The sequence below is a fragment of the Petaurus breviceps genome, unplaced genomic scaffold (genome assembly GCF_028583685.1).
Source record: "Petaurus breviceps papuanus isolate PSGF00001 unplaced genomic scaffold, PetGlider_PUasm1.0 140, whole genome shotgun sequence".
In the NCBI taxonomy this organism is placed as follows: Eukaryota; Metazoa; Chordata; class Mammalia; order Diprotodontia; family Petauridae; genus Petaurus; species Petaurus breviceps.
The window spans coordinates 41835676-41852399 of record NW_027185698.1 but is presented as its reverse complement, the minus strand read 5'-3'; the positions used below and the strand labels follow the sequence as shown (position 1 = coordinate 41852399).

Here is a 16724-nt window from a genome sequence, read left to right as displayed (position 1 = left end):
CACCTCCCACATGTTCTATTCTCTACTTTGATCCTGTCCCTTTTCAAAAGTGGGTGCTTCCAACTTTCTCCCCCCCAGCCTGCCCTCCATTCCATCATCCCCCCTTTCGTCCCCTTCCCCCCCACTCTCCTGTAGGTTGAAATACCCTATTTAGTGTGTATTTCATTTCCTCCTCAAGCCAAATTCAATGGGAATAAGGTTGACCCATTCCCTTTTGCTTTCCTATTCTTCCCCTCCATTGTAACCATTTCCCCTTTCCTCTTCTGTATGAGATAGTTTACCCCATTCTGACTCTCCCCATCTCCTCTCATTATATTCCCCTCTCACCTCTTAATTTCACCTTTTAATTATCATCCCTTCCTGTTACATTGGTCCTGTGCCCTCTATCTATGTATACCTGTACACATATGTACACACATTCACATATGTATTCATATGCCCATATACCCTCATATATAGACACATGTGTATATATATATTCCCTTCACCTACTGAGAAAAGTTTCATAAGTTACAATTATTGTTTTTCCATGTAGGAATGTTAATAGTTCAACTTTGATAAGTTCCTTATGATTTCTTTTCCCTGTTTACCTTCTCATGCTTCTCTTTCTTCTTGTATCTGAATGTCAAACTTTCTGTTCAACTCTGGTTTTTTCAGCAAGAATGCTTGAAAGTCCGTTATTCCACTGAATTACCATATTTTCCCCTGAAACATGATACTCAGTTTTGCTGGGTAGGTGACTCTTGGTTTTAATCCCAGCTCCTTTGACCTCCGGAATATCATATTCCAAGCCCTTTGATCCCTCAATGTAGAAGCTGCCAAATCCTGGGTTATCCTGATTGTGTTTCCACAATATTCAAATTGTTTTTTCCTGGCTGCTTATAATATTCTCTCCTTAATCTGGGAATTCTGGAACCTGGCTATAATATTCCTAGGAGTTTTCTTTTTGGGATCTTTTTCAGGAGGTGATCGGTGGATTCTTTCAACCTCTATTTTGCCCTCTGATTCTAAATCATCAGGGCAGTTTTCTTTGAGAACTTCCTGGAGGATGATTTCTAAGTTCTAACTTTGATCATGGCTTTCAGGTTGTCCAATAATTTTTGAATTATCTCTCCTGGATCTATTTTCCAGGTCAGTGGTTTTTCCCATGAGATATTTCACATTGCCTTCTATTCTTTCATTTGTTTGGATCTGTTTAACAGCATCTTGATTTGTCATAAAGTCATTAGCTTCCATTTGCTCCACTCTAATTCTGAAGCCTTGATTCTCCTTAGTGAGCTTTTGAGATTCTTTTTCCATCTGGCAAATTAGACTTTTTAGGGCATTCTTCTCCTCATTGCCTTTTTGAGCCTCTTTTTCCATATGAGTCAATCTGTTTTTTAAAGTGTTATTTTCCTCAGTCAGGCTGTTGACTCTCATTTCATAATTTTCTTGAATTGTTCTCAATTTTTTCTTTTCCCAATTTTTCCTCCACTTCTCTTATCTGCTTCTTAAGGTCCTCTATGGCCTGTAACCAGCTTGTATTTTTCTTTGAAGCTTTTGGTGCAGCAGTTCTGACTTCACTGCCTTCCTCCTCTTCCATGCTTTACTCCTTTTTGTCGCCAAAATAGGAGTGTAATGTTGGAATCTTCTGTCTGCTTTGTTTCCTTTGCCTGGTCATGTTGTCCCTCAGTCACTTGACCCCTGGACTTTTTGCCACAGTAAGACTCTACCACCAGACAGGGGAGCTTTCGTCCCAAACACTGGGATTTTCTCAGTTGCTGGAGGTATTAGATGGGTACCCTCTCTAAGGTCTCCACACGCTCTGGCAAGCTGGACACACACCCCAGGACCTCCACCCTATACTGCAATCCAGATCCAGGCAGGTTAAAGCAAGAGCGATTTCCCCTCAGACTGGTGCTTGGTCTCCCTACACTCTGCAGGCCAGGAGCTGAAGCTGTCACCTGGCGCTGACTGGCTGTGCCAGTGCCCAGGGGCAAAAGCCTCGCACTCCTACTTACTCGTCCCAAAGTCCACACTGCACTGACCTCTCACTTTGTCCTTTGCATCTATGTGTTGATAAATCTGGAAACAGCCACAGCTGCTGCTGATCTGGAGTCCCTCTGGCCAGCACCTGGTCAGAACCCACCCTGGGGCTAAAGCCTAGGCGTGGGGCTGGGCTTGGCTCCCAGAGCTCTGTGCTGGCCGCCCTGCCAGGCTGTCCTCAGTGGGAGGTTAACTTCTCTGTATCATTTTGTGGGTTCTGCAGCTCCAAAGTTTGTTTACAGTCCCCTTTGCACATGGATTGGGAAAGGTGGAAGCTGGAGCCGTGGGGAGGTTGTGCTTCTACTCTGCCATCTTGTCTCTGCCCCTCCCCCTCTGTAGAAATGATTCTTGATCAGTATGGGTTAGAGTTTGGACTAGATAATCGCAAAGATTCTTTCCAAATATAAAATTATGTGATTTGCCCTCCCCTCTCAAACAAAGTCCTCAGGGACGTCTAGGTAATGCAGTGAAGAGAGCACCAACTCTAGAGTCAGGAGGACCTGAGTTCAAATTCGGCCTCAGACACTTAACACTTACTAGCCGTGTGACCTTGGGCAAGTCACTTAACCCCAATTGCTCTATCTTCCCCCTTCAAAAAAAAAAGAATGCCAAAAATGAAAGTCTCCATATCTCCTTTGAAATGGCAGTCATAACCTACAGATTTATGTTTTGTATCATAGAGGCAGCTAGGTGGTAGAATGGATAGAGTTCTGGGTTTGGAGTCAGGAAGATATGAATTTGAACCCTTCTTGAGATGCTTACTAGCTTTGTGACCTAGAACAAATCATTTAACCTCATGTTCTCATTTTCCTTACATATGAAATGAAATAATAATAACACCTACTTTATAAACTTGTGAGACTGAATTGAAATAACATGCAAAGAAAGAATTTTATAAAACTTAAAGCGATATATAAATATAAGCTATTATTACTGTCATTTTTAAGCACAGATTTATAGCTGGTAGGGCCCCTGATCTTACAGGTGAGGAAACAGACCTTGAGAGGTTAATGGCTTACCCAAAATTACCTAAATAATATTAGAGTTGGGAACCATAAGCCTTCTGACTTCAAAGTCTGTGTTCATTTCTGGGCATCCCATTGGCTTGCAGAATGTGACCATGATATTTTTTTTTCTTTTAAGTGTTTGTGATTTGTACTAGGTAGTTTATGAGAATACATTATTGTTACCTGTTTACCAAACTTACTCTATCTTGCACTGAGAATTCCCATAAAATATCCTCTATTTCTGTTTCCTTTTTGGCCCTAGTTTCTTTGTACTCATTGGAGGAAGAGTTCACTGCATTTTATCTTTTACTCTTGGTCCTTTGGCACCAACAGTGTGGATGTTTTCATCATTATTCAGGATCATCTACTTATTTAGAGGATAGACTTAGTAAGATTTGGTGTTTTGCTTGAGAAGTCAGTAGTTATCCAAAATTTCAAACAGATGTATTAACCAATTAGCTCCATTTTTTTGTTTTGTTTTCTTTTTTTTTTTTGGAGGGGGGAAGGACTTGCCCAAGGTCACACGGCTAGTAAGTGTTAAGTGTCTGAGGTCACATTTGAACCCAAGTCTTCCTGAGTCCAGGGCCAGTGCTCTATTCACTGTGCCACCTAGCCACCCCCCAGTAGTTTTTTCAGAGGTGTTTTTGCAGAAAAAAGTATAGCAAGGATTGAAACTCAGCAACATCCCTTCAAAGGTCTGGGACATAGTCTCTTGAAAATATATGCAGTTTCAAAAGGAAAGAAGACTCAGACTTAGAGCTCATATAGCCAAAAGATACACCCAGGACTTTTAATTATTGGCAGTCTTTTTGACTTTCCCTTGAAGTCCAGGGCTTTGCTAGGCTCCAGAGTCTTGGGCCATTGTACACTTCTGAAGCTTCTTTTTCGTCTGTCCACTTTGTTCTCAACTTCTCATGCAGACATATTTGGGGTAAGCTGTAACTTAAGATTGCAGAGTAATGATGTTTGCGAAGTTTCATATTTCTGTCCAAAAGTTTGATTTTTTTTCAAAGAAAGGCTTACAAGAGGGGGCATATTATTTTTTAAATCTCTGCTTTTTAAAAGTTGTATTTTATTTCTCTAACATGGCCTTCTACTAAGTAGTAGGTCTTTCAAAAAAGTGACTAGTAAATGACTTGCATACTTAAGCAGTTTCTTGTATTTCTCTCTTAATTTAATAAAACCTTTGTCAAATATAGTGATAGGCATTATTCTTAAATTTCTTCTATTCTTATTTAAAAGATTAAGTTAAAAAACTTGTACAAAAATTTCTTTGCTATCATAATGTTTTACTTACAGATAACTTTCTTTGAAGTCAGTTGTATTTTCTCACTTTTTACAACTTGTTTTTCTTAAATAGTGTATTCTCGTCAGAAGAAAACATCTATTAAATGTTCTGGATAAATAATCGTGTGAAATCAGAAGTGAAATCTTAAAGTGTTTATGATTTTCAAATAGAAATATTTGACAGGTTTAGAATGTAATTGTTTTTCATAAATATCAAGTTATAAAGTGAAGTTGCCGAATACTCTTTTGTAATTAAACTTAAGTTATTAGCTGATAATGTTATTTTTTTAACTTGAGTTTTTAATCTCCTTAATACCTATATATTTTATTACCTATATTATACAATATAATATAGTATTATTTCCTCATTATGAGTCTTTTTAAAGTCATTTTAGCAGAGAGGAAACTGTTAAGTTGTATCAAATTGTAAATGCTTTGCATGTGGTCTCAGTTATAGATGTTTTCTCAGGATTAGCTTAGCTGAATATAGACAACCTTGTCAGTAGAAGTGAGACATTTTTTCTCTTCTGTAATTTCTTTTTTTTTTTCTTTACTTTTGGAGGGCAGGGCAATTGGGGTTACGTGACTTGCCCAAGGTCACAGGGCTAATAAGTATTAAGTGTCTGAGGCTGGATTTGAACTCAGGTCCTACTGACTCCAGGTCTGGTGCTCTATTCACTGCGCCACCTAGCTGCCCCACTCTTCCGTAATTTTTAAAAGCTTAACGTAGAAATTTAAGTTTTTCATGTTTCCTTTAGTTTACTCTATGTATGGATTCAGTGTAGTATAGTAGAAAGACTAGTGGTTGGGTGGTAACATCTGACTTCTGGTGTAGACTTTGACATTCTTTAACTGTCTGATTATTTAGCAAATCATATCATTCATCTGTAAAATGTGGATAATAATAATTGTCCTGTCTTCCCAATAAGGTTGTAAGGGCCTAATGAGAGGAAGGCTATAAAGCCTTCTAGGTGTAATTTGCTGTATAAAAGTAAGAAAAATGCAAACCTTTCATTATTGAACATTTCCTACAGTTGTGGACTTTGCCCGTGTTTTGGAACTTAGCTGACTGCTTTCTAACAAGAGACATTAGACACCTGCCATGTTATTGTGGTCCCAGTACCATGTAGTTGTTTAGATATTGTTGTAGGTAAATTAACCATGTGCAGAATCGACTAATAGGAGCCACCAGTATCCTTGAGTCATAAATGCCATTTTCAGAGTGCATTTATCATTTTAACTTCTAAGGATTTGTTGATTTTGGTTTTTTTATTTTTTAGAATATACAGAGGCTATAACTTATTACCAAACATAACTGATGTGACAATGGAAAATAATCTTTCTAGAGTTATTGCAGCAGTTTCTCATGCACTGACAACATCAACTACACGGGCACTTACAGTAAGTGTTTTTCTTTATTAAACCACAATTCGTTAATGTAATTTGTAGCATCTTGTAGAGGTCACTGTTTACTATTAATTTGTTGATGTCATAGCTTCATTTCAAGTTCATATTGACCCATTCTGCTTAAGTACATTCTTGTCAAATTTGATCTCTACTTAAATTCAGTAAGAATTGGACCTTACTTTTTTTTTAATACATTTTTTTTTGCCCAAGATAAATTTAGCAACAAACACTCAAAGAACTTTTCCATTTTACAATGCACATTGCCTCAGCATTTTTAGGTGCTAATGGAAGAGAGGGAAATATATTCTTTATCTTTCATATCATGGTACTATTGACTTCAATTCGAACAGAATTTCATTGTCACTTAGTGTAGTGTTGACTTTGTCATACAGAATTGGACATTGTTTATAATTTTTCTGGGCCTCAGTTTACTTGTCTATCAAATGGGATTAATATTACCCTTCCCATATATAAAAGCTAGTTGTAGTCATTTGATTAGACTTCTCCATTCTTTTGTGTGCGAACTAGAAAATCTTGTAGGGGGTCTATGAGCCTGGTACTTTGCATGATTTGCTGATGTTTTGTGAAGTTATGTAGTATGGAATGGCAAGGAGGAGAGGAAAGCTAAATAGACTTCAGGGTTTCATTTTAGTGCTCTGTTGTTTAAGGAGAGAGTCATGGTCCAAGAGAAGAAAGGATACCTGGATTTTAACATAAGCGTCTGCTGTTAACTAGCAGTGAGATGTTAGGCAAAGTGCTTCACCCCTCTGATCCTCAGTTTCCTTCTTTAGGGCTGAGAGGGGCCTTAGACATAATTGAGGACAAGACCTCCATTTTATGGGTGAGACAACTGAGGTGTTTGAGGGTGAAGTCATTTGCTTCAGGTAGCGTAGTAAATAAATGGCAGGGCTATGATTTAAGCTTGGCTCATCTGACTCCATATAATGTCCAGTGCACTATAATAAAGCTGCCATTTGTGCATGCTCCTTCTCAGAGTTTCTGTAAAGACTAAATGGGCCCTTTGAAAAATTCAAATGGCATACCATTTCAAGCTAGTACTGTTTTGTCAAACTGTTACTCATTGGCAGCTAGTTACATGGATTTGCAAACAAGTTATGAACAATTTTTCCAGTATATTTTCCAGTATATATTGCATGGTTTTTCTTCATCTGTACCATTTTTGTATCTCTTTACTTGAATGATAATTGACTTCATTTTGAAAAATCGGTCTGTTGAGTAGCTTTTGCTTCCAAAATAAGTACACATATTAAGGCAAAAATAATTCTTGATAATGGGCATTCTTCATGTCTCTGTAATTTTCAGTGCATCCCAGGATTTTTGTGAAGAAAAAGTGAAAGAAAAGTTCATTTCTTATTTTGTGATTAGTATGGTTCTCTAGCTGAGTATTTGATTGACATATTTTCCTCCTTGTTTTTCAGTTTGGCTGTTGCGAAGCTTTGTGTCTCCTTTCTACTGCCTTTCCGGTCTGTATTTGGAGTCTAGGATGGCATTGTGGGTATGTTTCTTCCTTCGTTCTACAAGCTACTAGATTTCATGCTTACAAAAGAAGTAGATTTTCACTTAGATATTGGGGTCTATTGTTCGTTTCCTGTTAAGTCTGCAAGCCATTTGAAATTTTAAAAAATCTACCTGTCTGAAATGAACTGTGGCAAACCATTTAGATAGATCTTTGATAAAGATGCAGTTAGTTTGAAGATCAGTAGCTATTATTCTGGGGTAGACTTGAGGAATATTCTTTATGTAGTGAAAGAGTAATGGTCTTAAGAGTCAAATATTGGCTCTGATACTTAACTAATCATGGGGAGGCCAGTTAACTTCTCTGATTCCTACCCAGTTTTCTCATCTTTAAAATGGGGATTAAAGTCATCCTACTTAGTAAATTTTAAAGGTATTTTTAATATTTTGGATATTTTAGAATATAAGGTTATTCTTTGTGGATGTGAATGGATGTATACACTTCTCTCATGTGTGATTCTCAAGTTTATTATCTCATGGACTTGAAGATGTGATCTACAGGTTGAATTTGAGGAATCATTTCTCTCTATTGTGTGGAGAGATTGAAAGAGGTTCAAAGTAAACCATAATACTATAATAATCTATTCTTTTTGTTGGTTTGAATATTCTTGCTGTTGCAAATCACATCCCCTCAACAGCTTTGAAAGTAGATTTCCCCCCCCCCCCCCAATGAATGACTCAGTGGCCAACCTGGTGCTGATAACCTTTGCACTTTGTGAGGTCTCACTTTGGATGAACATTCTCTTGCCTCCACTATACCTGAATGAAATATTTTCAACCTAGTTGTTGTTACCAGAACTTGGGCTTGAATTTCTGAACCAGGGTATTAAAGGCTACATTTCAGGCTGCAATGAGAGATTATTGGGGGTATTTATGTTATCATACATGCAAATTAAAAGTGTTTTAAGTTGATATTAAATCTGAATTAGGATAAACATTATTTAGCTTCAGATGCCTAATGTAGGAAATGCTTCACCTCTATTAGTCAATTGACTTCCTTCACTATAGGTACCTAATAGCTTTAAGATCATTTAAACCTTTTATGGTTTTTAGTAGTTAGCATTCATTTTATATCAATTCACTTGGGTCAGGGAGGACTTTTGTGTTAATTATTATAGTTATGTATTCTGCTTACTGAAATATAAAGCTATGTAGTATGCTATTTAGTTTTTGTGTGATTGTATTTTCTTACCCTCCTAAGTTTTACATGAAATGACCAATTGCTTTGTTATTAAACTTGACTTTATTTGCTTAAAATAATTGTTTATTTCAAGTGGTAATATCACAAGAATAAAATGTGGTACTTTAAAAATTGTGGCAAGATAAAAGGTACAGTATTTTCCATAAGATATAGGTAGTTATCTCTATTTTGAATTAAATTTGATCTTTGATTTTTAAATATTTTATTGTAGTGCTGTTTTATAGGAATATTTAATGCCCCTTTTTTCCCCTTTTTACAAATGTAAAAATTTATAGTAAAAAATTTATCTGTTTTGAAAATAGAAGGAAATCTTATTTGCTTTAGATGATACTGTTGTGTGACTCTTAATTTGTGCTTTCAGGGTTCCTCTCCTGAATCCCTCAGATGAGTCTAGAAAGAGCTGTACAGTTGGAATGGCTACAACAGTTCTCACCCTGTTGTCCTCAGCCTGGTTCCCTCTGGATCTGTCAGCTCATCAAGATGCCATCATTTTAGCAGGGAATTTACTTGCAGGTACTCTACAATGAAACTAGGCAGTCATCTCAGTCACATTTCTCTAAAGTAATTTTATCCATTGTGTTTTTTTTTCCCTTTTAGAGTGTTTTGTGTATAAGAGAAAGTAGTTATAAGGTCATGCTGGAATAAGTTGCCCCCTTAGTGAAACTTACTCAAATTTATTTCTAATCTCCAGAAAGCTTATTTATATGTTTGATTTATTATGGCAGCCATTCTGCAATAGTAGTTTAAAGTTAATCCTGTTCGCTTTTTTCTATGCATTTAACCACAAGTAGGTACTTCCAGTGTAGAATAGAGGTTAGAAGGCTGATTTGAGAGTCAGAAAAACTTGGGTTCAAGTCCTTCCTCTGACATGTATTGGCTGTGTAATTGCTCTCTGGGATTGTAGATGAAACAGGTCCCTGTCTTGATTGGTAGTGAGAATTTTCTTCTCAGAAGCTCCTTAACTGATAGACTCACATGTATGAATAATAATGATAATTTTTTAAAAGTACTACAAAAATTTAAACAGTCTTGCATTCAAGGCTTTACATAATTGGCAGTTTCTCTACATTTCCGGATTTAACTCTTCTTGCTGCACTCTATTTGTGTTAGGTTCCAGCCAAATTGGATTATTCATTGTTCTCTATAAACATGCTATGCTTTCCCATGTTCATACTTTGGCTCACACTGGTTTCTAAACCTGGAATATCTTCCCCTCCTCCACTATTTGCATCTCTGCATTTTGAAATCTTCCATGTCCTTCATGATCCAGTTTAAGTGTCTTTTCCTAAAGAAAACCTTCTCTGATCCCTGCCTACCCTCGGTAGATACTATTATTCTATCCTTTTATCCCCCATAGCATTTTGTGTTTTATGTTGTTACCTTATTCTCTTGTTCTCTATTAGTACTATATAATTGCTGTCCTTCTAGTGTATAGTGTTCTATAGTTGGCATATGCTGAATGACCTCAGCTAGATTTTAGATTTCATCAGGGAAGAGATCCTATCTCAATTGCCTTTGTATCTCTTCTAGTGATCAATACTAGTTGCACATAATTAGTGTTTAGTAATGACTGTTAGGTAGTCAATAAACATTTATTAAGATTAAGTGCCTGCTATGTGCTAGGCACCATGCTCAGTGTTGGGGAATACAAATACAAAGACTGTCCCTGCCCTCAAGGAGCTTACAATAGAATAGGAGAAGTCAGTGTCCCAAGGGAAGCTTAAAAGCAAGGGGGTAGGGAAGGACAGGGAGATACCTGGGACCAGGGGCATGATTTAGAGTTCCATGGAAGTTCCAAAGTAATGTAGCTGGCAAGAGATGGGGATTAAAACAGAAGTACTGAGCTCCCCCTTTAAGCAGAGGCCCTGGTGTCTCTGACCCTGCCCTCCTGTCAGAGGGTCCCATGAGAGGGGCAGAGAGTACTGATGAAAGGGGAGGACCAAGTAGATTCAATGTTACAGCACAATGAAATTTCCCAATGATGAGTTTCCTAAGGAAGGAACACATGTTGGAGAGTTGCAGAGAAGTCCGGAAGCAGTGTAGCTTGTGGGAAATGGAGAGAACAGTGGTGGGCCTCTTATCAAAAAGCGTCCCAGAATCCCGTCCCTTCCCTCTGTCAAGTGAATGAATATGTATTCAGATGCTTCTTTAAATATTACAATGAATATGGATTTTATTTGTGAAATAACAATGCTTATGTACTTGCAGCTAGTGCCCCCAAATCTTTGAAAAGCCCATGGACTACAGAAGATGAAACCAATCCAGGAGCCATGAAACAAGAAGAGCCATGGCCAGCTTTGGGAGACCGAATATTGGTTACAATGGTAGAGCAGCTCTTTTCTCATTTGCTGAAAGCTATTAACATCTGTGCTCATGTGTTGGATGATGTTACTCCTGGGCCAGCAATAAAGGTATGTACAATAACATTTTGTAAAGACTTGATTGTTTTCCAGGTACAACATGGTTTATTCCTTCACTCCCAGTGTTGTACAGTGTCAAAAATCCAAGGTTTGAAATCCGTTCAAACCCCAGATTTGTCACTTATTGTGTATGTGACCTTGGATCAGTTACCTTGCCTCTCTGCTCCTCAGTTTCCTCATAGATAAAACAAGGCAATTAGACTAGACATGAACTTTAAGTTTCCTTCCAGCTTTAGGTCTTTGATACTATTTTAAATATACTAAATCAGAAATTAATTTGATAAAGTGCTAAATTTAAGAACCCTCCTTAATATTACTTCTTATTTTTAAATTTCATTGATGACTTTTATATTTAAATTATGGTCATTTTCTTGTATACACTTTTTCATCTCCCTATCAAATCTTCCTTTGTAGCAAATACAGATTTTTAAGCATGACTGCCTTAGCAACTGAGTGTGAAAAACATCAACATTCTGTACCTACAGACCTCTGTGTCTCTACCAGGAGGAAGAAAGTACCCACAATTTAAAAAAATAAATCTTCAGTTGATATATTTGGTTTTTATATCACCTAAATTTTCCACTGTATCTTTTTTCCCAACCTCTATCATTGATCCATTCCTTATAACAAAGAAGAAAAAAAGTGAATTCAGTAAAACTTAAGCAACATATCAAAAAAGTCCTATTCAAATTGTGTTTTATACTCATGGTCTATGCATACCCCAAAGAGGCTGAGGGAGATATTTTTTTCTTTCTTCTTTTAAACTGTGATTCTTATTTAAAACAGTTTCTGTTTGTTTGAGGCTTTTTCTTTTGCAAAGTGTTCTCTTTGTAACATTCCTAGAATAGTTAATGTGGATGCAGGGTCATAGAGCTAGAGTTAGAAAAGACCTCGGAAACAGTTTCATCCAAACTCCTCATGATAGAGATAAGAAAACCGAGAATCAGGATGGTGCAATCATTGTCCAAATGGCACACTAATTTTTTTTTTATCATATTAACCATTTAAATGATCAGATTTTGCTTTATTGTATAAATATAAAGTCTCATGCATTCAGAACTAAGATTTATCATAATGCTCTTGGTAGCATCTATAATTATCTACAATATTTGTGTTTTAGGAACTAATTGAAAATGAAGATCTTTGCATCTAGAAAATTTTCTTTCCTCAGACTGGTTAAATTGATTTCTCCTAGATTGTATTGAGGTTTTTTTTGTTTGTTTGTTTTGCATTTCTGAAGATTAAATTTTATTTTTTTCAATCATCAAAAATCTGCCTTCTGTCTTCTCCACCATCACCCCCATTCAGATAGAAAGGAAAACAAATTCTATGTTACAAATGTGTGGTCAAGGAAAACGAAATTTTTTCATTGACCTTTTCCTGAAAGGGAAATATACACATATGCACATACATATACACATATCTCATTTTCTACTTTAAGCCTTTTTCCTCTCTGTCTGGAGGTGGGTAGCCTGTTTCAGCAGGTAGCATAGAGCATTGGATCTGGAGTCAGGAATTGCTTAGTTCCAGTCCTGACTCTGATATTTGCTAGCTCAGTGACTTTTGGCGAGTCTCTTAACCTTTGTTTGCCTTAGTTTCCTCATTTCTAAAATGGTATAATAATAGTACCTACCTCCCAGTGTAGTTGTGAGGATCAAATGAGATGGTATTCTTAAGTGCTTAATGCAGTGTGTTAATGCAGTGTACGTAGTAGGAGATGACCAATAGATTCTATTTTACTCTATATTTTTACTTTGCTTTTTCCTTCTAAGCGATCTGGGCAGCTTTTAAGATTTTTAAAAATAGGGTGCTATATTGTTCATTTATTTTTTGCTTAATGGGAAGATCTTTCCCACTTTTTAATAGGCCCATGTGACCTGCATAAGTTACATGGAAGCCTAAGTCACATGAGTTTGGTACACATGAACCTGGGTCATTAGGGTTGTGATGCCCTCTGATCCTGAAGAAGTGTATATATATACTCAGAGGTTAGCATTTTGCTTTGCGACTCACTCAAGGCAAGAGTGCTCATGTGATTTGACCAGATGAGACTCTCGGTGGCCATTAAAGAGCCCCTTGGCTTTGAAAACCCAGGTGTTAGTCCTTTTCTCTCTGGTGATTATGTATGTGTGTAATGGCCAGACAGTTGGATCTGTCTGTTAGTCTGTGATGTATGTATTATTTGGTGAGATGGTTAGAAGCCCTGTCTGTTGGTCTTTATGCTATTATTTCCACTTGTGATTTCTGTTTATATTTTCTCTGAAGTTCAGGGTACTGACTTTTCCCCCTGAACCAAGTAAATGATACATATGTTTGATTAAAGTAAGATTGTTGACCCCTTTTGAGTTGCTTTCCTTTAGAAAAGTAGATCAAAGAACCTGTGCTAGCAGCCCTCCTGTGTGCTGGTGTTATTGGTCTTCACCCCCACAGCAGCTGCAAGTAGCATTGCTGTTATCAGTGTCTAGCCTCTTTCTGTCTCTCCCCCCCCCTTTTTTTTCTTTTTTTAAAGGGCATGTCTTTTAGGTAGTCCAGTGACTTAAATTTTTTCTCCTTGATCTGTTTTCCATATCACTTTATTTTTGCTATGAGGTACCTTACATTTTCTTCAATTTTTTCTCAGTCTTTTGAGTTGGTATTCATCTTTCTTCTTATTTCATGGAGTCATTGGTTTCACACAGTTTGTTGGTTGGCAAGGTTTTGTATTTCTGTGCCAAATCATTAATTTCTTATCCACATCTTCCTTTCTTCCCTCTAATTTGTTTTATGTATTTTTTCTATAGCTTTTTTATTTCATTTCATTTACAAAAAAATTTTAAACTTTTTTTTTTAGTTCTTGCTTAATTTCTTCCAGGAATTCTTGTTGATTTTTTTGTCCAAGCTATATTTTTCTTTGCGTCTTTGCTTATGAATATTTTGGAATCATTCTCTTCTTCTGAGTTTGTGACCTGAACATTTCTTTCACCATAATAGCTTTTTATGGTTTGATTCTTTTTTGTTTGTTAATTCTTGTAAACCGCTTCCAGAATTTTGGATTTATGTTAGGATCAATCTTTGCGCCTTTCTGGAGGGAAAATCTGGGCTGCTCGTGTTGTTGCTCTGTTGGAGTATTGAGTGTTCTGTTGTTCCATTATCTCAGGAACAGCTCAGACTAGGGACATGCAAGCTTTCATTTCTTCCTGATATCTAAGGGGTACAAATACTTCACGTGGTTTTGGGTTTGCACAAGAGTAGATTGCTTTTGACTCAGCCACTCTCAGCCAACTTGGAAGCACTCTTGGTTTAATGACAGAACTACAAGTGTAACTCTTTCCTGTGATTCTTGCCCTGGTTATTCCTCTGCTATATGTTGGAATTGACGTCCTATGCCGCTCCTGGGATTTGAGCCCACCACTGCTGCTTGACTTTTGAATTTGCTACACCATGTAGTTAGAGACCTCTTCCTCTATTGCCTCTGCATCTGTGATCTAGTAATGTTTCTGAGACTTCCTTATTCTGTATCCTCCTGCTCAGACCCTCCTTCACATCAGTATGTATATACTCACTGTATCACAAAATGTGTTTCTTATTCTGCATGTTTTGTCTATCACCTCTTTTGTCAGTAGGTAGATAGATAAGATTATTCATCATTGGACTTCTGGAGTCATGGTTGATCATTGAGTTGATCATAGTTTGTAAGACTTTCAAAATTGTTTACTTATACAAAGGTGTTATGGCATAACATTTTATTTCTACTCACTTCACTCTGCATCAGTTCATAGAAATCATCCCAAATTTCTCTGAAACCATTTCTTTCAATATTTCTTACAGAATAATAGTGTTCCATCACATTCATGTACCATAATTTGTCAGCATTTCCCTATTAATGAGTGCTCCTCCCCAACTTTAGTTTCCAGTTCTTTTGCCACTGTAAAAAGAGTTGCTATAAATATTATTTATACATACAAGAGCTTTTTTAGGGAGTATCCTAAACCTGAGGTCCACAGACTCCCAAAGGATCCATGGATAGATTTCAAGACATTTGAGGACTTATAAAACTTAAAGAATGATTTTCATCTTTTACATTTATTAAGTTTTATTTTCTTTGTAATCCTGTGTGTTTTGTATTATCCATTTAAAAACATTATTTTGAGAATGGAACTTTCTTCACTATTGAAGGGCTTCACCAGAAAACCAAAGAGGCCCAAGGCACATAAAGTTTTAAGAACTTTTGCACTTGAACTTTAGAGAATTAAGTCCAATTATATTATTTTTATATTTGTCAATAAGAATTGTTTTCTTCCTCTCATTAGTTTTTCCGATTATTCTTTGTTTACTTTTATCCAATATGCTCCATAGAATGATTGTGATTTAAAAAAAATAAATTTTAAGTTGTCATTGTCTATACCCTTTTTGGGAAGTACATGCTAAGATTTTGAAAACTTTTAATGCTTGTTTACAGATTATAATGTTGGCATAATATTTTTGTTTTTCTGTTTCAGGCAGCCTTACCCTCTCTAACCAACCCACCTTCTCTAAGTCCAATTCGTCGTAAAGGAAAAGAAAAAGAACCAGGAGAGCAGACCTCTGTACCACTGAGTCCCAAAAAAGGCAATGAAGCTAGTCCAGGTATGGAGAAAGGTTTGGGGAAGAGGGTACTTGGTGGCAAGATATGACTTATAAAATTTTAAGTTACTCATTATAATAATTTGCAGTGTGGAAATTTAAAATATGGAAATTGACATTTTAAATAGCATTCAAATTAGGAACTCATGTTTATGTTTTTAGGAAATATCAACAGTATTTTTTAAAGGACTCTTTAGTCAGTCTACTAGAACTCTTAAGTAAATCTCATGTTCATTATACCACTGATTCCTAGTATTCATTAAACTTTACCTTATTGAGATTTTCTCTATGAAAATGAAGAATTTATCTTGGAGAAAACTGTCTACCTGAACGTATATTTTTATGTAGTTCAACTTTATATTTAATGATAATTAGTTTTTATATAGCACCTAATAATGGTATAGTGCTAGATACTATGGTAAACACTTTACAAATATTATCTCATTTGAGCCTTACAGTACCCTAGGAGGTAGGTATTATTTTTATTCTCATTTTACAGTTGAGGAAATAGATGGAGAAAAGGTTAAGTGATTGCCCAGCTTCACACAACTAGTGTCTGAGGCCTGATTTGAACTCATGGTTTTCTTACCCGAGGACTAGCACTTGATCCATTGTACCACTTCACTGCCTCTCTTATATAATAATTTATAAATAAAATAAATAATAAGATAAATAATATAGCAGCAGTTTCATCTGCAAGACGCCAAGACATTATCAAAGCCCTATGACTTGGTTGTACAAAGGTTTAATGAGACAAGAAAAATTGTGTGTATTCATGGACACAGTGAAAATCTTTCTATAACTTTAAATATATATATATATTTACAGTTTGAGTGTGTCTTGGAAAATAACCCTATGTGTTACATTCATAATTTATTTCAGTTTTACAATTAGCCATTTTATTTAAGTCAGTGTTTTTTGAAATTAAATTATAGTGCCTAGCACATGGCATTGCACACTGTAAGTACCTAATAAATAAATTTGTCATAAGTATGAAATGTGGGGTCCAAAGCTGATCTTTCAAATTAATTTTAGATGGCAATGCATGTTTTTGTGTCCGTTATTTTATTTTTTTAGTTCTCTAGTTTAATTATTATTTCATTGGTGTGTGTGTATTACTTTTTCTGATGCTGATCACTACCCCTTTCTGTCTTAGCTAATGATTTCATGAGTTACTGAGGCTAAAACTGTTCATCTGCACATCTCTAGTGACATGCCATACTATTTTAACTAGATCTA

At 36.2% G+C, this 16724-nt stretch overlaps 1 protein-coding gene across 3 annotated transcripts in view; it reads left to right on the top strand.

Moving 5' to 3' along the window:
• Positions 1–16724, top strand: part of HTT (huntingtin) — a 228883-nt gene that overhangs the window by 88087 nt on the left and 124072 nt on the right. For all 3 annotated transcript variants that reach the window (XM_069070716.1, XM_069070714.1, XM_069070719.1), the window contains 5 exons: positions 5600–5720; positions 7166–7242; positions 8825–8976; positions 10672–10874; positions 15362–15488. In XM_069070716.1, the coding sequence (XP_068926817.1) occupies positions 5600–5720; positions 7166–7242; positions 8825–8976; positions 10672–10874; positions 15362–15488 (680 nt within the window). The remainder of the gene's footprint in view (positions 1–5599; positions 5721–7165; positions 7243–8824; positions 8977–10671; positions 10875–15361; positions 15489–16724) is intronic.